The sequence below is a fragment of the Aspergillus ibericus genome, assembly GCF_003184845.1.
Source record: "Aspergillus ibericus CBS 121593 unplaced genomic scaffold BO80scaffold_44, whole genome shotgun sequence".
Classification (NCBI taxonomy): domain Eukaryota; kingdom Fungi; phylum Ascomycota; class Eurotiomycetes; order Eurotiales; family Aspergillaceae; genus Aspergillus; species Aspergillus ibericus.
This window is the reverse complement of record NW_020292142.1, coordinates 1-21105: the sequence shown is the minus strand read 5'-3', so window position 1 is coordinate 21105 and position 21105 is coordinate 1. Positions and strand designations below refer to the sequence as shown.

The following is a 21105-nucleotide window of genomic DNA, read 5'->3' as shown; positions in this document are numbered from 1 at the left end:
GAAGGCCCAGGCCGAGGCCAAGGAGAAGGAAGAAGCCCGTCAAGCAGCACAATCTGAGCTGGAGGATCTGCTGATTGTTTTCGGAGATCTGGAAGCCAAGAGAAGCCAGGACAAGGTAAGCCAACTGTCCCTGTTACAGTTACGCATCTGACTCATTGTGTCCCATAGCAACGTTTGAAGGATCTCGGACAGGAAGTATCCGAGGCCGAAGATGAAGACGAAGATGAGGATGAGGATGAGGATGAAGATGGGGAGGACGAGGATGAGGACGAGACTGCTTAAAGGGAGGCAGAGCCTGTAACCTGCTCAAGGCGTAGACGCCATGAGTGACAATTTTGGATACATTTTTCTCGTCACTCGCCAGGCAGATAATGAAGGCACTGGCTTGCTTCATGAGTCACAGCCATGCCATGTAAGCCGGTGTTGTTCCTTTGTTTGTACATAGAGTCATAGGGGTGTAGCACTATAGTATCACTCACTATTTAGTGTCGATCGACGGAGACCGAACCCTCTTCCGGCGGTAGGCGGGGCCGGCGTTGATTGGCTGCCGGGAACAAAAAATCGGTGCGCGGGGTGAGTCAACGATTCTGCCGCTGTGCGCACCTTGGGCTTAAATCTACCCCGCGGATCCCTCCCTGGAAGATCGTATCAACTCAGTTCCTCCTGCCCTTCCCTCCCGCCCGTCATGTCCATTGATTTTCCCCACGAGGAGGAGGTCATCCTCCAGAGGTGGAGGGAGATCAACGCCTTCCGGAGGCAGGTCGAGCTCTCCGAAGGCCGTAAACCTTACACCTTCTACGATGGCCCTCCGTTCGCAACCGGTCTGCCTCACTATGGTCACCTGTTGGCCTCCACCATCAAGGATATCATTCCCCGCTACTGGTCGATGAAGGGTCACTATGTCGAGCGTCGCTTTGGCTGGGATACCCATGGTGTGCCCATCGAGTACGAGATCGACAAGAAACTCGGCATGTCGGGCCTGGAGGCTGTCGAGAAGCTTGGAATTGAAAAATATAACGAGGAGTGCAGAGCCATTGTCATGAGATTCGCCTCGGAATGGCGCCAGACTATTGAGAGACTGGGTCGTTGGATTGACTTTGACAACGACTACAAGGTGTGTTCTTTACCTCGGGCTTTCGTCTTTAGAATTTCTCCAGATCCTCGATGAGATATTCTCGATCTGCGCTGCTGTTCTCTTTCCATAGTCTTGGATTCATTGATTTGCCGCGACATGCTGACTTAGTCATAGACCATGAACGTGGGCTTCATGGAATCAGTGTGGTGGGTCTTCAAGCAGCTCTTCGACAAGGACCTCGTGTACAGAGGCTACCGTGTGATGCCCTACTCGACCGCCCTCAACACCCCTCTCAGTAACTTCGAGGCCCAGCAGAACTACAAGGATGTGCAAGATCCTGCCGTCGTCGTCACATTCCCCCTGGTGGAGGATCCCGAGACTTCCCTTCTTGCATGGACGACCACCCCCTGGACCCTGCCTTCCAACATCGCTCTTGCGGTTAACCCCACCTTTGAATATATCAAGATCCTTGATGAGGCTTCTGGAAAGCACTACATCATCCTCGAGTCTCTGCTCCGGACCCTGTACAAGGATCCCAAGAAGGCCAAGTTCAAGATCGTCGACCGGTTCAAGGGTGCTGCCATGAAAGACTGGAAGTACAAGCCCCTCTTCGATTACTTCTACGAAGAGTTCAAGGAGCACGGTTTCCGGGTGCTGAACGCCGAGTACGTCACTGCTGAGGATGGTACCGGTATTGTCCACCAGGCTCCTGCGTTTGGTGAGGACGATTACCGAGTTGGCATGGAGGGAGGCGTCATTAGCGAATCTCGACTTCCCCCTAACCCCGTCGACGAAAAGGGTTGCTACACGGCCGAAGTGAAGGATTTCGAAGGCCAACACGTCAAGGCGGCCGACAGGGGCATTATCAAGCACCTCAAGGCTGCTGGTCGCTTGATCGTCGACAGCCAGATTACTCACAGCTACCCATTCTGCTGGCGCTCCGACACCCCCTTGATCTACCGGGCCGTGCCCGCGTGGTTCGTCAAGATCGGCCCTATCATCTCTCAGATGCTCCAGGGCATCGATGACTCCCACTGGGTGCCTAGCTTTGTCAAGGAAAGACGATTCTCTAGCTGGATCCAGAATGCCCGTGATTGGAACATCTCGAGAAACCGCTTCTGGGGTACCCCTCTGCCTTTGTGGGTGAGCGATGACTACAAGGAGATCGTGGCTGTTGGTAGCGCCGAAGAGCTCAAGCAGCTCAGTGGCTACGAGGGAGAACTCACGGACCTCCACCGCGACAAGGTCGACAACATCACCATTCCGAGCAAGCAGGGCAAGGGTGTCCTCCGCCGTGTGAGTGAGGTCTTCGACTGTTGGTTCGAGTCTGGCAGCATGCCCTACGCATCCCAGCACTACCCATTCGAGAACAAGGAACAGTTCGAGAAGAGCTTCCCCGGTGACTTCATCGCCGAGGGTCTCGACCAGACCCGTGGTTGGTTCTACACCCTGACCGTCTTGGGTACCCACCTCTTCGGTACGCTTCCCTTCAAGAACTGTGTCGTCAATGGTATTGTCCTTGCGGAAGATGGTAAGAAGATGTCCAAGAGATTAAAGAACTACCCCGATCCCTCCCTGGTGATGGACCGTTACGGTTCCGATGCTCTTCGTCTCTACTTGATCAACTCCCCTGTTGTGCGCGCAGAGCCCCTTCGGTTCAAGGAGTCCGGTGTCAAGGAGATCGTCGCCAAGGTTCTCCTTCCCCTCTGGAACAGCTACAAGTTCTTTGAGGGCCAGGCCGCTTTGTTCAAGAAGACTCAGGGCTTTGACTACACCTTTGACCCGAAGGCCGAGGCTACCAACACCAACGTCATGGACCGCTGGATCCTGGCTAGTTGCCAGAGTCTCCTCAAGTTCGTGAACGAGGAGATGGCAGGGTACCGCCTGTACACGGTCGTTCCTCGCTTGCTGGAGTTGATTGACAACACCACGAACTGGTACATTCGCTTCAACCGCAGACGTCTCAAGGGTGAGAATGGTGTTGATGACACCCAGCACGCCCTGAACACCCTCTTCGAGGTTCTCTACACTCTGGTCCGTGGTCTGGCTCCGTTCACTCCTTTCCTTACCGACACCATCTACCTCAAACTTCTTCCCCACATCCCTGAGGCGCTCCGCAGCGAGGACAGCCGCAGTGTGCACTTCCTTCCTTTCCCCGAGGTCCGGGAGGAGCTCTTCGATGAGGTCGTTGAGAGACGTGTGTCCCGGATGCAGAAGGTCATCGATATGGCCCGTATCTCCCGTGAGCGCCGTAACATTGGCCTGAAGACTCCTTTGAAGACGCTCGTCGTCATCCACCAGGACCAGCAGTACCTGGACGATGTCAAGTCTCTGCAGAGCTACATTCTCGAGGAACTGAACATTCTCGAGCTTGTCCTGACCTCTGACGAGGCTACGTACAATGTCCAGTACAGCGTGACTGCCGACTGGCCGACGCTGGGTAAGAAGCTCAAGAAGGAGGTCCAGAAGGTCAAGAAGGCCTTGCCATCCCTTACCAGCGAGGATGTGAAGAAGTTCGTTGCGGACAAGAAGATGCTTGTTGACGGCATCGAGCTGGTTGAAGGCGACCTGGTCGTGAAACGTGGCCTCAAGGAGGACCCGTCGTCCGCGAACATGGAGCCGAACACGGACAATGATGCGCTGACTATTCTCGACGCCAACCTGTACCCCGAGTTGGCCGAGCAAGGATTGGGCCGTGAGATCATCAACCGTCTGCAGCGTCTGCGTAAGAAGGCGGGTCTTGTCCCCACCGACGACGTGAAGATGGAGTATGTCGTCCTGTCTGACCCCGAGGATGTCGGCATCAGCAAGGCTTTCGAGACGCAGGCCCAGGCCATCGAGAAGGTTGTGCGCAGACCGCTCGACCGGTATGAGCTTGTGGATGGCAAGCTGCCCAGCGGTGACGAGCCGGAGATGATCATCCAGGAGGAGCAGGAAGTCCAAAAGGCAACCTTCCTGTTGCGTTTGTTGAAGTTGTAGACTTTGGTCAATTAACCCCGCGATGTTGGTAGCTTAGACCATACAATATCCACCGATTACGAAGCTTGTGTTTTGCTAGTTTGCTGAATAAAATTACACATGTTTATGATGTCTATGATGATTTCTACAAATGATAAGTTTTTCTTCCTATGGACACCGCCGTCCGGGCGAACGCCAACCCCAGTGCGCCTAATCCACGTAGCTCTTCTGCAACCCCACCACCATTAAGGTTTCTTGGAGGCTGCCTGTTGAGTCCAGTTAGCAGTGTACGCGCTTAGTCAATGTCGACCCTACCAAGAAGCAGTCCTTGAGCTTCATGAACTCCTTAGCGCACATGTCTTTCTGCACGGCATTGTAATCAGCCACCACGCATTTGCCGTACGCGGCCGCCTGGAAGCCGTCCGTCAGTGTGCACTCGGCGAGGGCAGGCCGACAATGAAACCAACAGAGGGACACATACCTCTGCCGAGCACTTGGAGGCGGCCTTTGCAAACTTCTCGATGGGCCGTGTCTTGGTCGACGCCATGGTACGTGATCAGTGAGCGGATGCTATAGCAACAGGCTTCTGGGATGTTGTTTGTGACGGCCACGAAAAAGCGGCGGTTACGTAAGACATCACCTGACCGACACATTCCATCGCCGGCGCGACACGACCGAAAAACAACTTGGGGGCGCCCCAAAAAGCCAATGACTTGTCGCTGGCCGTGCCATTGGGTCCATCGGTCCATTTGGGATCCCTCGTGCGGTCGACTTGACTCTCAGCCTCGACCACTGTGGGCCGCTGTCTCCCACCCCAACCGTGTGCCTCGCAATGGTTGATTTCCTGCTCCGCCTCCATGACCCAGATGCGAAAAACGCGCCTTAGGCCGCGGACAGTTCGATGCCTCCCGTTCCCCTTCAGCGAAGACCTTTGTCCTACGAAGACCCCTCGCTTACTGATGAAGGTATGCCGTCGCATCTTCTTCCTCCGTTGTCCCGTGGATAGGGTTCCCCGTTGTACTAATAGTTTTCCCCCGTGTTTTCCCCCGTAGATGTCGGTCTCCTCTACCAAGTCATTACCCGCGCCGAGCGGGACCCAGAAGTCGAGCGCCTCCCGTACCGAGTGTTGTTCAATGCCTACGATGAGGTTATTGCGGAACATGGCGTGGATGCGGATCCAGGCTATGCCTGCATGCGCTTCTTGCTCAAAATGGGAAGCAAAGATGCCGTAGGGACCTCGCTCTTTGAGAAGTTCGAGAACTTGTTAGAACGGATGGGCATCGTTATCGAATTCGGCGAAGATGATGGTTACGATGAAACGTATGCGGATAGTGTGCCATCGATCGAGAGTAGGCCGAGGCGGAGGATCCGTGATACTCGAGAAGACTCGACACAGCCCCGGCCTCAAACGCAGACACCTCTACGGAGACGAGCATCTTTTAACAGCATGTACGATGTTGGCGACGATCCTACGCAACGGAGCTTCATCAATCGTCCAAGCTCGCGATCGTCCATGTCGCGACTGGAAGTCGGCAAGCCCGAGTATCCGTTTTCGAAACCGTCGCCGTCCCCGAAGCGTGCGGTAGCTTCTCGAGAGACCGAATCGCCCGACCGAACCCAGTTGATGGCGCAGTTCATTGAAGTAGGTCGCCGGCTTATGAGTCGGATGGACCTCCTAGCGGCGCAGTCGTCTGCTCCAGCGAAAGTGGTGGACGAGAAGCCTCTCCCCAACGGATTATATGCCCGATCTGCCGTCGACCGCGATCGCTCGGAAAGAATAGCTGAAAGCTCACGTGCGCGGCGCTCACAAGCTTCATCCGATGGCTCAGAGGAGGAGGGATCGTCGGTGTCCTCCGAGGAAGAGGGCATCAATCACATTGACCGACCGGAGATGCCCCCAGAAATGCTATATAGACCGTCCCTGTCGGATTTATTGCGGGATGCGTCGACATTCAATATGTATCGGCAACGCGCAATCAACCGCCGAGTTCTCACTCAGTGGGTAAAACGGGCTATTCAAGCCAGGCAAAGCCATCAAAACATGGAAATTGTCGCGGTTAATCGAGACCGGTATACCTTGCTTCGCCAAGCCTTCGAAACATGGCATACGATCATTCGAGACAGACGCCAGACGGAACGGACGGAGAGATTCTTCAAACGCCTCGAAGAGCGCGCTGGACGGGCTCGGGATCTCTTTCTCCTCACCAAGGCGTTCTCCCATTGGGCACAACTCACATCAGATGAAGTCGCGAGAACCTCTGCGGCGCGGCGCCATATTCTTGGCGTCAAATACTTTCAAGCATGGCGCGAGATCACCGCGGTCAACGAACTGAAGGCCCAGCGCTTTGCTATGCGAAGGCCGTTCAATACATGGCTGAAAAAGACCAAGCAGATCAAGGAGGACCAGGCGAAGGCTGTCGCTATCAGTAGCGAGAAATCTAAAAATACCTTCTACTGGCAATGGTTTTGGAGTTTTTGCGAACATCGTGCCCCGCAATGGTACGATTATTGCCTGAAGAGACGCTCGCTACTGTATTGGTTGCGCAAGTTTCGAACAAACAGAGAGTGTATGCATGAAATCGAAGTCAGGAATAAACAGCATGCCATGGGTTCAATATGGCAGGCTTGGCTCCAAAGAACCCGAGGTGTGATTGCTACCGAGCAACAGGCAGTATCAGTTGAGCGTCGGCAGCTTCTGGAGGAAACATTTGTGGAATGGAAGGCTCAAGCTCATCTAGCGCCGGTGGCCTCCCGCGTCTCCAGAATGGTGGATACGCACATCCTCCAAGCGGCTTACTCACAATGGGTGCATCGTGCCCAAATGCTGAAGCAGGCGAGGGAAATGGATCGACAACGGGTCTTACGCAACGCGTGGACGACGTGGAATGATTTGCTTCGCTGCCAGGCTCTTTATGCACGAATCGAGGAACGGCTCAAGCTGGAAGCGATGTACAAATGGATCCTGGCAGAACGATACCGTCTTATGCAGCGCATCAGGGAGCAGCGGATTAAGCGTGAAGTCTTCTCCACGTTTATCACCAGTGTCCGGGGGACTTATGCTGAACTACTCGACCGCGCGGAGGTATTTGAAGGTCAACGCAACGAAGATCTACTCCGATCCAAGCTGGAACGCTGGCGGGATCAGCTAGCATTGCAGCGTGACCGAGAAATGGTGGCCTCGGAATTTTACGCCCCACGCCTGGCGCAGGAATCGCTCGTGGTCTGGCGTTCGAAGTATCAGCATTTGGTCAAGATCGGGGGCTGGGCTCAGAACGCTCGGTTTTACTTTCTGGCTACCAAATTCACCAAAAAATGGCGCATAGCGACCATTGAATCCGCCAAAAAGCGCCGCCAGGATGCCTATATCCAGACTCGGAGGAAGATCAAGATCACCCTTGCATCCAAGGCTTTGTCGCATTGGCACTCCAAGTCCCAGCATGTAACGGATATGGAGCAGCACGCCATACAGATCTCGCGACAGAACTCCCTGTCCTTGATATCTGAGCTACTGATTCGATGGCACGACAAGACGATCAACCGGATCCAGGACTGTGACTATGCTGATAATCACTATGCGCATCAAATCGTGAGCGAGCAATTGACGCGCTGGACCGAGGCGTTGCTTGTGAGTCAGCGTCAGCAGGAACAGGCCAACGACATGAACCGGGTGCATGTCCTAGGCCAGGCCAACATCCAGCTCCGCAAGCTCAGCTTCCGTGTGTTCCAGGTCAAGAGCAGCGCCGAGACGGCGGATGCCATGAAAGAGCGCAACTTGAGGAAGCATTGTCGCGGAATGTTCCGCAATTGGCTGGAGAAAGCACGAATCAAGTCCGAGTCGCGAGACGCACCAGGGCCTCTGGTCAGTCCGATGAAGAACTACGACGGAGCGACTGCATACGGCACCGACACGAACCAACGCATTTTCGATCCCTGGTACCAGACCACCACGCCATTCAAACCGAATGGACTGGTTGTCGACACCCAAGCTGCCTCGACCACACCCCTAGCAACACCCAACTACCTCACCTCGCCGTCCAAGCGCGCCGCACGAGCGCGAGCCATGGCGCAGGTTTCCACCACTCCGGCGACTCCCTTATACACCCCCTTTGCCAGTCGCCTCTTACGCGCTGGAGCTATATTGCCGCGGACGACGTCGAGCCGACGCCGGACCACCCTCGGGACCAGTGTCCGGTTTGTGGATGAAGAACCACCCGAGTCGCCGAGCGATGGTCGAAAATCGGCCAGCCGACGACCATGAGACGTGTATAGGATTTGGCTGTACATTTTGCTCTTTGTTTATGTTTTGTTTCTTTTGTTTTGGATGGGCAATTTTGGCCGAAGGACTTGATACCCTTTTGCATCGTAGGACATGGTGTAGATTACTTGCTGTGATTGGATATACACTCGATTCGAGTGGTTGATTGGGACCGCCAGACGGTTATGATGAATCATCGGATATTGGAATTGACATCATGATCATGCTTATCTTGATACCTTTGTGTAAGATCGTTAACAAGTGTAGATTCAAAGTTGTATCCCGGTTGATCAAGGAACATTGATCTCCGATTGGGTTGGATTCTTCACCCACAACCAGACATGACGTAGGGAGCTCTTCGATATTACCATACGCACCGACTAGACACTCACCAACCTCACCAACAGTCCCTAACCATTGTAGCAATAGTCAGGATTACCCCAACCCAAAGCACAGCTAACCCTGCACAAAAGAGGGTCTAGTAACAATCCCTCTCTACTCAATAGCAAACGAAGTCCGGGGTATGGCAGCCACCGTCGGGCGGTGTAGATCACGGGGCCGTGGCGATCGTCCAGAGCGATTGGAACTGAGCTGGCCCCGTGTCGTGTCCCCCGGATCCAATCCTTCGGTCATAGCCTAACCAAACCCCTCTCGCTCGATCCCTTTCGAATTATAATTTCTTAAGCCACCACCTGGCAATGGTGTAGCGCCGCGCGAGCGCATCCACGCGCATCCACTATTTGATTTCACGACCGTCTCGATGCGAGCGGTACTGCCGGGGAGGCCCCCAACGAAGCTCCAGGCTTTCAGCACGGCGCTGTGGGATGGGCTTCGCGTTGTGGTAAGATTTCCAGAGTACTTGATTGGCTTCATTGGTGTTTGTGAGGTGGGATTTGGCTGATTGTTTCTGCACTCGTTCCAGGCATACATCTCCGGCCATGCACTGGTTATCCTCGGCGGTCCGCATCAGCTCCTACAAACGATCTATGTCGATGATACCGACGCCCTGGAGGCGGTGATTATCGATGAAGTCTCGGGTAAGATTGCTGTTTGTGGTGGGCCGGACGTGTTTATCTATCAGCCGTATGGTGTTCAGTATGGTACTTTGAAGGTCCGTTGTCCCTGGGTGGATGGATGATGGCTGGATGGGCGCCATTTCTGGGAGGGATTGAGGGTATGCTGTATGCTGATGGATGTGAGATAGTGGTCGCTAGTGCAAACGTTTCGCAGCGCCGATGATAATGAGACGATCCGTACCCTGTCCTGGGGCTCCTCCGATGAGCTGCTGCTGGGTAACTCCCATCTCACCCTCTGGTTCTTGAACGATACCCCGCGGCAAGTCTGGAAGCAGAAGCTAGCGAATCCGGTCAAGTTTGCGCGGTTCTCGCCCGACGCTACGCTGTTGGTCACCACGGGACATTACGACCGTATGCTGAAGGTGTGGCGACGACTCGCGTTCGGGACGGACATTCGGTTTGAGGTGTCGTATCTTCCTCATCCGACGGTCATTACTGGGATACATTGGCGGAGACCCTACCATCGGGAGCAATCTATGGACAATGTGTTCTATACCTTATGCGCGGACAATAAGATCCGCGTGTGGGCGACTATCGATCACCATGCTCCGGCCGCCCTGCAACTGTGGGCGCAAATCGATATGGCGACCTCAGTTCAACCGAGACATGCGACGGACAAGCATGATACAACCCGCCGGTATGGGTTTATCGTTGATAGTCGGGATTTTTGTATGGCCACCGAGCGAGCGGTGCAGAGGAGCACCGGGAACAAGGATAATCACACGCTGGAGCATATCATTGAAGTTGCGAACAAGAGCCCAGAAGTTTGTGTGGTGATTGACGGGCAAGGGCATATGTCGGCATGGGCCTTGGAAGATGTCGGATCCAAGGCCAAATCCGAAATGAACATGTTCAACATTTTGCATGTGGAGGGACTGAATTTCGCTTTGATGCCTGGAATCTCGCAGGACGAAGATTATGCACAATTATATGCATTCCAAGGTGCAGAACCGGGCGACTCGATCAGTGTCTTGGTCCACCATTTTGACGGCCGCATTGAGTGGTTTGATTCGCCAGTTGATGTGTTCTTCGATCCCGCACCGCGCCAGAATCGGATATCCATGAAGGCATCCTGGACTGGACACAACGGGCCCATCAAGAAGATTGTTCGTAATGCCATCGGCCATACGCTGGCCTCGCGCACGGATGACAACAAGGCGTTGATCTGGAAACAAAAGCAACGAGAACATGGCACGGTGCTTCTTCGCCAGAGCTCGTTGTACTCCGAGGAGCATATTCATCGCAGCTGTGTGCTCGAAGACGGAGACTTTCTTGTCAACCTCCATCACAATGGAATTTCTTTTTGGGATATCCGTCCGTTCCATGCCAAGAAGTTGGCCGCTACGACGTTCCAACTGTCAAGCAAACCGCTGTGTGTCCTGCCGATTCCTACTGCCGAGAAGAACGGGTTCGTATATGTCGCAACGATCGGGGCCAGCATGGATGGAATTGCCTGGGAATTCCGACCCCCGACTGAGCAGACTCCATGTCAGCTTCGGAAATTCTGTACTTTTCATTTGGGGATTGAAGAAGACATTACTTACATATTGCCCGTTGATCCAGCTGGCCGCAAAGCCGAAATGTCTGGATTCTTTGACCTCTTCTCGCCGGATATCGCGCTCTCCTATACCAAGACTGGTATTGTCCGCACATGGACGGCCAAGATCGACAGGGAGAAGAGCCGCGTCGAATGGCTGTTGACCTCGACGGTCGAGACGGGCATTACGAACCCGTCCCTTGCCAGCGGAAGCTCCATCAGGAAAGCTGCTCTGGTGGACGAAGACCGCACGCACTTGACGATCTGGGACATGAATGATGCGCAGCTGGAATTTGAAGAGCATTTCTCACCAGGCGATATCATCCGCGACCTGGACTGGACGTCGACCCCAGACATGCAATCGATCCTGGCCGTCGGGTTTCCGCATAAAGTCATCCTTCTTTCGCAGCTTCGTTATGACTACCTTGACTCGCGCCCGTCATGGACGCAGATTCGCGAGATCTGGATCCGCGATCTCACCCCACATCCGATCGGCGATTCGTGCTGGTTGAGTAATGGTTGTCTCGCCATCGGGGCGGGGAACCAGCTGTTTGTTTATGGCAATGATATCGACTCGGCGGATCACCTGGTCTCTCAGCTGCGCATCCCAGCCCGCGGGTCGTCTACTGTTGATCTATTCGACGTCGTCAGTCGATTGAATGGGCCGCTGCCTGTCTTCCACCCGCAGTTCCTGGCACAGTGCATCCTGAGTGGCAAGAACAATCTGGTGCACTCTGTCCTTATGAATCTTCACCGGAAACTCAAATTCCACACGGAGGGCGATGACATTGATGGCTTCTTGGATATGCCTTTGGAAGATTTCTATGTGGAACATGATGTAAGTCTTTTGGACCAGTCTCAGTACGCAGCTAATCTTCTAGACCCCGCAACGAGCCACTTCTAAAGAGATGAATTCCTCATACGCAGATTTGTCTCTGGAGGATGAGTCCACGGTCGTGGATGAGAATACTGCTGTGATACTCAATGAGAACCTGGCACGTTTCGCCCTACCGCAGCTGTCGAGTCAAGAGCAATTCCGTCTTGTGGACACGATTGAGTGTGTCGCGACTGTTGAAAAGCATCGGCGCTCGATGGATGACAATGCTGCCCGGTATCTTCTCTTTTTCCGGCAGCATATGCTGCGCCGGACGCAAGGCGTGGCGAACAAAGACACGGTGTCCTGGCGAGAGATCGTCTGGGCTTTTTACAGTGGCAGTCAGGACATCCTGGTCGACCTTGTGTCCCGACAGTTCAGCGGCAAGTTGACGTGGAAAGCGGCTAGAGAGAGTGGGATGTTCATGTGGCTGTCGAATGCTGCTGCCGTGGTACGTAGTCTCTTGTGGTTTATTGGCTTGTGCTAACAAGTGCAGCGGGCCCAACTGGAGGTTGTTGCTCGGAACGAGTATACCAAGAGCGAAGACAAGAACCCGATCGACTGCTCCTTGTACTACCTCGCTTTGAAGAAGAAGAACGTTCTTCAGGGTCTCTGGCGAATGGCGCATGGAAATCGCGAGCAAGGTGCAACGCAACGACTGCTTGCCAACAACTTTCAGGAACAGCGATGGAAGACGGCGGCTTTGAAGAACGCATATGCGTTGCTTGGAAAGCGAAGATTCGGTGCGTCTACCACTGCAACCTCGGTTCATTAGCTAACGTGTGTAGAATATGCGGCCACTTTCTTCCTTCTTGCCGACCATTTGCGGGATGCTGCTTTAGTCTGCATCAATCAAGTCGGCGATCTCCAGCTGGCCATTGCCATTACACGTGCGTATGAGGGAGATGACGGTCCCGTGTTGAAGGAAATCCTGGAAGAAAAGGTCCTGCCGGAGGCTGCTGCTGACGGCAACCGGTGGATGGCTTCGTGGGCTTTTTGGATGCTGGGTCGTCGCGGCCAGGCCGTTCGGTCGCTGATTGTAAGTCGATTCCATCATACAAGGGAACAGGCATTAACATTGTCATTTAGTCCCCCGTCGAGTCACTTATCCCTGAGACCCCGGCATCTCCCGGCAGCCCCGGAATCATTCCCCTGCAGGCGAAGTCCTATCTGTCCAACGACCCCGCCTTAGTCGTGCTCTACAAACAACTGCGCGAAAAGACGCTGCAGACCTTGAAAGGAGCTTCGAAGGTATCTGCGCAGGCAGAATGGAGCTTCATCATCCGCAATGCCCGGTTATACGACCGCATGGGATGCGATCTACTAGCTCTTGATTTGGTCCGCCACTGGGAGTTCCTAGGCGGACCTCCCTCGCCTCAACCCGCCAAAAACGCCCCGCTGGAACTGGACGACGGCGTGGACTATCGCAAGATGTTGCGACGACGAAGCAGTCTGGTGGTGGCCGACCTGCCGATCAAGGATGGCCTGCGACAGAGTATCCAAGCGGCGGTGGCGCCGAAACCGAAACCGAAGCCCCCTCCGACGACGTTTCAGGAGCCGGATGCGAACTCATTGCTTGATAGCTTCGGGTTCTAACGTGTCTGCGTGCATATGCCTAGTGATTCTACAGGTGTATGGAGTAGTTGCGGCCATGGATTCCTTCTAGCTTCTTGTATAATATTATGCAATATGATCCATACCCGACCAAGCTTGTATATCATCATTCTGATTCATTCTACAAGTAGCCCACTTTTCAAATCACGACACATCGAAACAAGACATGAACCATAAGCATCAATCAGGACTCATAAGACATTACCCATCGCATCCCATCCCCTCACCCCATCATGTATCACCATTCAATACCTCAAAAACCGCCTCCGCCAATCCCGTCTTCCCAACATCCTCCGCATCACCGGCGCCGTCATATTCATCTTCCCCATCGTGGCATTCCAATTCGCCCCGTGCAGCGCCGTCGAGTTCAGCAGGCCCCCGTGTATGGAGCCAAGCGGAGTTACCTTGTTGTCATCCTGCTCTTGTGTCTTGCCAGTAGTATCATCCCCGTTCTGACTCTCTTCACCGCCGTGAATGATCCCTCCCTTCGAAGCCTCACTCTCACTCTCAGTATCTTTATCCTTCCCACCAGCACCACCAGGCAAATCCTCACACTCCAACAACACCCACACGCCCCCATTCCCATTCCCAACCCCCGCCCCAGTCCCAGAGGATGCACCCCTCGCAGCACACCCACTCCCCACCCACCCCCTACCCTCCTCCCCATCCACCCGACTCACCAGGAAGGGTGTATCCACGCATCCTGGGTATTCATGTAGCGTGACATTGCAGTATTCAACCCCTCCTGTGCCTGATCCTGTTCCCGTTCCTGACCCCTGGATCTGGGTATCGAAAGACACATGCGTGGTGGTGGTGGTTGGGGAGGAGGTATCTGGGATGGGGATGGATTGGCAGGTATTTGGGTGGAGGGGGATTGTACCCGGTGGGTGTGGGTGTGGGTGGTGAGGGAGGGGGATGGGTTTGGCGATGGGGATGTGGTGGGTGCGGGGGTGGAGGGTTGTCGATGTGTCGGAGGAGGAGGTATCGGTGGTGGTGGTGGTGGTGGAGGTAGTGGAGGTAGATGGACAGGTGGTATGGAAGGAGGGACGGATTTGGGCGGTGATGGTGGCTGTTGTGAGGGGGAGGGAGAAGGTGAGAGGAAGGAGGAGGAGGGGGAGGATCTAGATTGATTTGGTCAGTTGATTTTGGGTGGTTTGGAGAGATAGGATGGGGGGTGTACATGGTGTCGCATGTTGAGAGACTAGAATTGAAGCCTCGTGTTGTGATGGAGGGAAGTATGTGTCGAGTTGAGTTGGGGTGTATGTGAGTGAGGTTGATATTAGCCTAGATGAGGTGGAGAGAACGGCTCTGAATCAATCCTTGCAATTGCACTGGCACAAACTCCGCTTTATATCCTGCTTCATGTCCAGCCTCACATTAAACACTGGGAAAAAGCCATCGCGTATGTGGATGGCGTGTGGCGTGGCTGGCATTCCTCGGGTGAGTGATGGAGGCTGGTCGTGGTTGCTCAGTTGGGACCCCATCGGTGCATTCCTGGTGCTGCTGTATGGATATGTCTGATCTATCGGGCGGGATGGATTCTTGCTCATGGGTAGGAGTGCAAGGGCAGTGGTGGTATACTGGGTATGATTGCTGTGGTATGGTTCATGTTGGGGGTTGGTCTGCATTAGCTGCAGATGGGGGGGGGGGGCTGTGTATAGACCGGCTATGTAAATTTGGTGATGGGTAATAGGGTAAGAGATTTACTGGGATACGGCTCCAATGTAAAGGACAATTCCTACTGTAAACTCAATACACTCGGCATCATGCTTGACATTATGGTAATCTAAATTGTCGTAGTCATACTAGTACATGGCGGCCTTCATCTCATCTCCCTCCTCTCCCTCCTACAGACCCAGACTACTCAGAAGATCATTACCACCACTCGGTTTGTCGGCAGGTGCTGCAGATGCTGCAGATGCTGCAGGCGCGGCAGGCTCTTCCGGTGCCTCGGTTTTAGCATCCTCAGACTCGGGTTGTTCCGGTCCATCTTCCTTATCTTTGTTGTCCTTGTCCTTGTCATCGGCATCACACAACAGCCGAACGTATAGGTACTTGTCAAAAGGCGTATCCTTGAAGCAGCGGCTCTCACCCTGGGTTTCCCCAGGAAAGAACGGAATCAACGCATTGGGCAAGCCCATGCACTCCCCATTCGCATAGATCCCCAGAGCGTGGCATCGATCCGACGTATCCTTGGTGATGTCGACGAGGCTCACCGAGTAGGCATCAATATCAAAGCCATGCTTCACCTCGATCTTCTCGCACGTGTCCTCGGTGGCCACCGTATCCTGCGGATCTCCAATGAGACGATCATTCGGGGGGTCGTCGGGATGACAGTCCGCGTGGGCTCTGGCTGTCACTTCGGCCACCCCGTAGGCGTAGACGGCTGGAGTCAAGCACAGTGCTGAGGTGACGAGGAGCTAATCTCATGAGTAATGTGTCAAAGCACGGACGGTACAACTTACGGTGGAGAAACGCATTTTGTCAGGGTACAATAAGCTCAGTGAGGCCGGAAGAACGAGTATTGTTAAAAATGGATCCAAGCGAGCAGACCATGTTTAAATTAAACCGGGGAAAGTCTCCGGGCCGCCTTCATGGAACAATTCTTGATTCTTGACATTCATTGTTGTGGAATGCACAAGTGGACGTGTGGAATGGATCGCCGGATCGCAAAGGTAGATCGAGGGGGGAAACTCGACAAGAGACTTGAGAAAGCTTCGACACCCTTGACCCCTGTGGAACGTAATTCCTATCAAGCTGACACGAATGGTGGCTTTCATAGTCAGTAAAGGGGTGGAGGGGTTCATGCACACAGGGATGGATTCCTCCCATCCAGGGTCGTGTCTCTGCCTAAATGGTCGCCACCTCGAAATCAGCTTCCCTCAGAAGCGCAGCGGGGAGTTTGGAGATCATCATTACTTGGTACCCCGTAGGTCTCGAGAGAAGCCCGCGTGCTCCATCCGACAGCAATGTGCGTCTTCCACTGACAGCGGATGCCTTTTCCACGGCGCATGGATCATTGGCACTCAATTTGACGGAAGAACTGGTTCCCAGTAGAATGGCGACACGAGGCGCCTGGACGAGTGCGGGGTCGACCGGGCATCGCCGTGTTGCACAGCGCTGATTCATTTACGGGTCGGAGGATACAGAACCAGTCAAGCCATGACCAGGCAGTCACTATTCCACTGCCATCACATTGCCGATCGACCATGTTGACGCGTCGCGCTGACCGGCAGTGGCCGAAGGTGAACTGGACTGGTCATCAAGCTTGCAGAATCCACATCGCAACCCAACGCCATCGGACCATCAAGGATCAACTTTTCCTGTCCAATTGAACCAATACCTAGCTTAGCGGGGAATGGCCTGTGCCAGCGGAGAACATCTTGCTTGGCCCAGTCGAATCGTAGATGGGCGCTGTCAATGCGATGTTTCGCGTCCCCGCCGCCGTCCTACGAAACACCAAAGAAAAGGAATCCCGGGCATGATCATGGATCTACCCAGCAGAGCGACAGTAGATACGGCCTCAATGCACCAAGAAACACCCCGAGCCCGGGTGGAGCGATAAGCAGCGGGGTTGAAGCCCCATTGTGCTGAGTCGCTTATTCCGAATGGGAATGTTGGACAGAGGCACGACTTCACCGTATAAGTAGCCAGCTGCATCACAGTCTTGGAGCTGCACTATCATCTTTCCAATCCCTCGGATCATCCTGCTTCGCTTGTTTGTATCCCACCATGACTGGCTCGATCGAGTCTTCTACTGATGTGCAAGTTTTCCGTCTCTGCCTCCCACCCTGCTACTGACCCTGCTAGCCTCATCATCGGTGCTGGCCCATCAGGGCTGGCGGTTGCCTACTGGATGGCGCAGTATGGCATCAATGCTCGCATCATCGACAAACGTGGCACCAAGCTGTTCCGAGGCCATGCGGATGGTCTGAGGAGTCGAACGCTCGAGCTGTTTGATAGTATGGGGTTTGCCCACCGCGTGATGGAAGAGGGCTACCACGCGGCTGCATTTATGTTCTGGGTGAGTGCCCGGCCAAGCTGGTCATTAATCAGTCACTGACAGCCCCCCCAGAGACCAGACGGCAAGGGGGGCCTGCAACGTACCGGGCAACAGCAGAGCAGCATCCATGCCTCGTCACCATATCGGATGGCCTTATTGACCCAGGGCCGCATCGAACGATTCTTGCTGGATGCTATCAGAGGCACCTCCAGCCTCGACGTTGAAAGGGGTGTCATTGGAGAGTCATTAAGCTATGATGAGAGCCTCGAGAATGATCCACAGGCGTATCCCATCACGGTCCAGTTGCGGACCCTAAGTGAGGCGGAAGCAACCCCAGCCCCCATCCCGGGGACCTGTCCCTACCACCCAGCCCCGGATGACCGTGACGACCTCATTCAGAAACGCAAGCACGAGGTCGGCACAGTGGAGACAATCCGGGCCAAGTACCTCATCGGTTGTGATGGGGCACATAGCTGGACGAGAAAACAACTGAATATTCCCTTTGAGGGGTCGCACCTGGATCATATCTGGTAGCCCTCTTGCCATTTTAATCATGGCCCTGGCTGACTTCCATGCTTCTCTAGGGGTGTGATGGATGTGGTTCCAATTACAGATTTCCGTGAGTTCATGCCTTACACGGAGAAAGCAAGCAGCCTGACCGAAAAACAGCGGACATCCGTTGGCCGTCCTCGATAGACGGCCCGCACGGCCATCTGCTCATGATCACGAGGGAAGGCAATATCGTGCGCCTCTACGTCCCATTGCAAGAGGACGACGAGGTGGTGGCGGATTCGTTCGACCGGTCGACAGTAACCCTAGACATGCTTCGCGAGAGGGTGAAGAAAATCATGGCCCCCTACGACTTTGACTTCAAAATTTGTCACTGGTGGGCTGCATATCAGGTACCTCCCAACTCTCATTCCCTCGATGAGCCATGACTGATAGGCATTCACAGGTGGGTCGGAGACTCACCCCTACCGTTAACAAGGGACGGATGTACTTGGTCGGAGATGCTGTCCACACCCACAGCCCGAAGATAGGATTGGGCATGAATATGAGTATTCAGGACGGCTTGAACCTCGGCTGGAAGCTGGGGCTTGTCCTCAAAGGAATGGCATCTCCCTCCATCCTCGACACATACGCGTCGGAGCGTCATCAACTCGCGCAGAAGGTCCTGGATTTTGACCAAAGATGGGGCTCTTTCTTTCTGAAGAAAGCGAAGCAGAAGCAACAGGGACTCGTGGTATCCCAGAAGGAGCAAGACGAGATGCAGGCGGCCATGCAGGAAGCATTTGTTGAAAACGAACTTTTCGCAGAGGGACACGTCGCGTTCTACAAGGCGAGCCCTCTAGTACACAAGGGCAGCACAGCAATGGCCACGCACCTTGTGGCAGGAGAGAGATTCCCTGCGGCACTCATTCGCAACCAGGCCGATGGCCAGCCGTGGTGGACTACGCGGCTCCTGAAGAGTGACGGTCGCTTTCGGATCCTGCTTCTGGCCGGCGATGTACGGCGGCAGGACCAGCAGAGTTGCCTGTCGGCGATTAGTGACAGACTGACAGAGCTTCTGAAACGCTTCACACCCCCCGAGCAAAAGCTTGACTCCGTCATCGAGGTCAAAGCCATCCACAGTGCACCAGTGGATGAAGTGGAGCTGAGTGATTTCCCCCCAATTGTGCGTCAGTTCGACGAGAACGAGGGCTGGGACTATTCGAAGGTATGGAGTGACAGCGAGTGCTTCTGGGACCAGCAGTGCAAAGGCAACGCTTATGAGTTGTGGGGAGTGGACAGATCGAAGGGCGCCATGGTTGTTTTGCGGCCGGATCAGCATGTCGGATGGATGGGAGAGCTCGAGGATGTGGCCGGAGTGACCGAATACTTTGAGGGGATCTTTCACGAGGTTAAACCGTGACCCGTGCAGTAGACATGATAGACCTGGTGTCTAGAAGAATCGACCGATATTTTCGAGCCCTTGATTGTTATGCAAGGCAAGAGAATGATTATAGATAACCATTTCACAGGCTGGTGATTGCGAGGACCGGCTGCGAGCCGAGCGGGTCGATCTGCTTATCGTCAGTGGGTCGGTGTCATCGACAAGGCGCAGTGTTGTAAGGGCGGGAGAATAAATCTCACAGAATCCCCAGAGTTCTCTGGGACTGACTTACTCTTTTCTTTCATTGCCAAGTGACAACTATCATGGCGCCCCCTTCATCTCCAACTGACCACCACATCGTGGCCCTGCAGGCCGACTTCATCAAAATCCCCGAATTCCAACTTCCTGCCCCGTATACTTGCACCACAACCCTCTACGGACAGACTTCGCTCTCTGAACTCCACGAACGCATTCACGATGCCTCGATTTTGGTCCTATCTGCGCTGCGGGTTGATGCAGAGGCACTGTCTCCAGAGGTGACCCCTTATCTCAAATTAATCGTGATAGTGGCTGCGGGGACCGACTGTGTGGACCTGGAAGCGTGCAGAACGAGGGACATTCTCGTGAGCAACTGTCCCGCGGCAAATACCGAGGCTGTCTCGGAACATGCGATCGGATTATATTTTTCAACCCGTCGGAGAGTCCTGCGTGCGCACACATTAACCCGGGCTGGCGAGTGGCCCCGGAAAAAGACTCTGGTGTTTGATTGTCTCAACCACGACGGAACACATCCCCTGACCTGCCAGGAGGAGGTGGCCGGAATTATTGGAAATGGCGCTGTTGGTACGTTCCCGGTGGTATCCATGGTACGCGATTTGCCTGGAACACGATGAGTCTGACTCAAATCCAGGGAAACGGATCGCCCAATTGGCCCGCGGGCTGGGCATGAAGGTGATTATTGCGGAGCGCAAACAACGTGGGGATGCTAGCGCTCCGATTCGGTCTGACAACGAACAAGGGAGAGTCGCGTTCGACGCAGTCATCAAGCAGAGCACGGTACTTTTCATCGCAGTCCCGCTGGCACCCTCTACGCGGAATCTCCTTTCGACTGCCGAGTTTGAAGCCATGTCGCCCCATGCGGTCTTGGTCAATGTGTCGAGAGGAGGAGTGGTGGATGAAGAGGCACTGGTGCGGGCCTTGCAGAGAAACCAGATCACCGGTGCTGCCACGGATGTGTTTGCAAAGGAGCCTGCTGGACCGGAGAACTCCCCCTTGCTGGCCGAGGGGACTGAGGACCTGAACCTGGTTCTCACACCTCATTTGGCATGGGCCACGCAGCAGACGTTGGTGAACTATGAGCGGCTGTTGAAGGAGACGGTGGAGAAGTGGCTGGTGGGCGAATTCATGAATGTAGTAACGTGACGAACTTTGTCTGATAGATACCAAGAAGCTCTGTTAGATTGATTCCTTTGGAACTGTATAGCTCAAATGTTTTGCTGCGAGTCATTTGCTTACCTGCGTGGTGTGTACTCTGGTCGCCCTGAGACGGTTTGGTGCTGGTCTAGATGGTGGCTCAAGATAATGGCCTGTGATAGGGAGCGGTGAACAGACGGTATCAGCTATAACGCTTGATAACCTGCAGAGCAGCGTATTCCTCAATACAGAAGAGGGGGAGAGATGGCTGAAGCCTTGCAGCCTGAGAGGGTCCCTGCAGTCCGATGGAGGCGTGATCTTCCCCGGTAGTTTTGCCTGGAAGCCTCGATCTTTATCATTGGTGTGTTGATCCAGATATCTTGTGGTTTTCGGTCTCAATTAGAGAACAATGAGATTGGGGGGGGGG

At 54.3% G+C, this 21105-nt stretch overlaps 8 protein-coding genes across 8 annotated transcripts; 5 read left to right on the top strand and 3 right to left on the bottom strand.

The window, feature by feature from the left end:
* The first annotated feature begins 609 nt into the window (after window positions 1–609).
* BO80DRAFT_389429 (isoleucine--tRNA ligase ILS1) lies at window positions 610–4174 on the top strand. Its single transcript, XM_025717115.1, has 2 exons — window positions 610–1114; window positions 1250–4174. Exons 1-2 carry the CDS (start codon window positions 686–688, stop codon window positions 4052–4054), a joined length of 3234 nt encoding a protein of 1077 aa, XP_025571790.1. The 5' UTR covers window positions 610–685; the 3' UTR covers window positions 4055–4174.
* BO80DRAFT_428129 (uncharacterized protein) lies at window positions 4125–4611 on the bottom strand. Its single transcript, XM_025720180.1, has 3 exons — window positions 4515–4611; window positions 4349–4444; window positions 4125–4299 (listed from the first exon to the last, which is right to left on the bottom strand). Exons 1-3 carry the CDS (start codon window positions 4578–4580, stop codon window positions 4279–4281), a joined length of 183 nt encoding a protein of 60 aa, XP_025571789.1. The 5' UTR covers window positions 4581–4611; the 3' UTR covers window positions 4125–4278.
* Window positions 4612–4757: 146 nt separating this feature from the next.
* BO80DRAFT_189164 (Sfi1 family protein) lies at window positions 4758–8310 on the top strand. The gene is made up of 2 exons (XM_025714096.1): window positions 4758–4998; window positions 5086–8310. Exons 1-2 carry the CDS (start codon window positions 4935–4937, stop codon window positions 8289–8291), a joined length of 3270 nt encoding a protein of 1089 aa, XP_025571788.1. The 5' UTR covers window positions 4758–4934; the 3' UTR covers window positions 8292–8310.
* Window positions 8311–8911: 601 nt separating this feature from the next.
* On the top strand, window positions 8912–13485 carry BO80DRAFT_428127 (WD repeat protein). Its single transcript, XM_025720179.1, has 7 exons — window positions 8912–9129; window positions 9211–9399; window positions 9493–11739; window positions 11783–12226; window positions 12272–12518; window positions 12564–12814; window positions 12865–13485. Exons 1-7 carry the CDS (start codon window positions 9049–9051, stop codon window positions 13369–13371), a joined length of 3966 nt encoding a protein of 1321 aa, XP_025571787.1. The 5' UTR covers window positions 8912–9048; the 3' UTR covers window positions 13372–13485.
* BO80DRAFT_504670 (uncharacterized protein) lies at window positions 13438–14695 on the bottom strand. The gene is made up of 2 exons (XM_025724437.1): window positions 14570–14695; window positions 13438–14510 (listed from the first exon to the last, which is right to left on the bottom strand). Exons 1-2 carry the CDS (start codon window positions 14579–14581, stop codon window positions 13635–13637), a joined length of 888 nt encoding a protein of 295 aa, XP_025571786.1. The 5' UTR covers window positions 14582–14695; the 3' UTR covers window positions 13438–13634.
* Window positions 14696–15142: 447 nt separating this feature from the next.
* Window positions 15143–16012, bottom strand: ccpA. Its single transcript, XM_025714095.1, has 2 exons — window positions 15855–16012; window positions 15143–15809 (listed from the first exon to the last, which is right to left on the bottom strand). The coding sequence occupies exons 1-2, from the start codon at window positions 15867–15869 to the stop codon at window positions 15237–15239; spliced, it is 588 nt and encodes a 195-aa protein (XP_025571785.1). The 5' UTR covers window positions 15870–16012; the 3' UTR covers window positions 15143–15236.
* A 1109-nt stretch (window positions 16013–17121) lies between these two features.
* BO80DRAFT_448262 (putative phenol 2-monooxygenase) lies at window positions 17122–19304 on the top strand (the record flags this gene model as incomplete). The annotated part of the gene is made up of 6 exons (XM_025721660.1): window positions 17122–17138; window positions 17200–17413; window positions 17465–17922; window positions 17977–18011; window positions 18062–18294; window positions 18348–19304. The coding sequence occupies 6 exons, from the start codon at window positions 17122–17124 to the stop codon at window positions 19302–19304; spliced, it is 1914 nt and encodes a 637-aa protein (XP_025571784.1).
* A 284-nt stretch (window positions 19305–19588) lies between these two features.
* Window positions 19589–20687, top strand: BO80DRAFT_448261 (D-isomer specific 2-hydroxyacid dehydrogenase family protein; the record flags this gene model as incomplete). Its single annotated transcript, XM_025721659.1, has 2 exons — window positions 19589–20108; window positions 20176–20687. 2 exons carry the CDS (start codon window positions 19589–19591, stop codon window positions 20685–20687), a joined length of 1032 nt encoding a protein of 343 aa, XP_025571783.1.
* Between the last annotated feature and the right edge of the window lie 418 nt (window positions 20688–21105).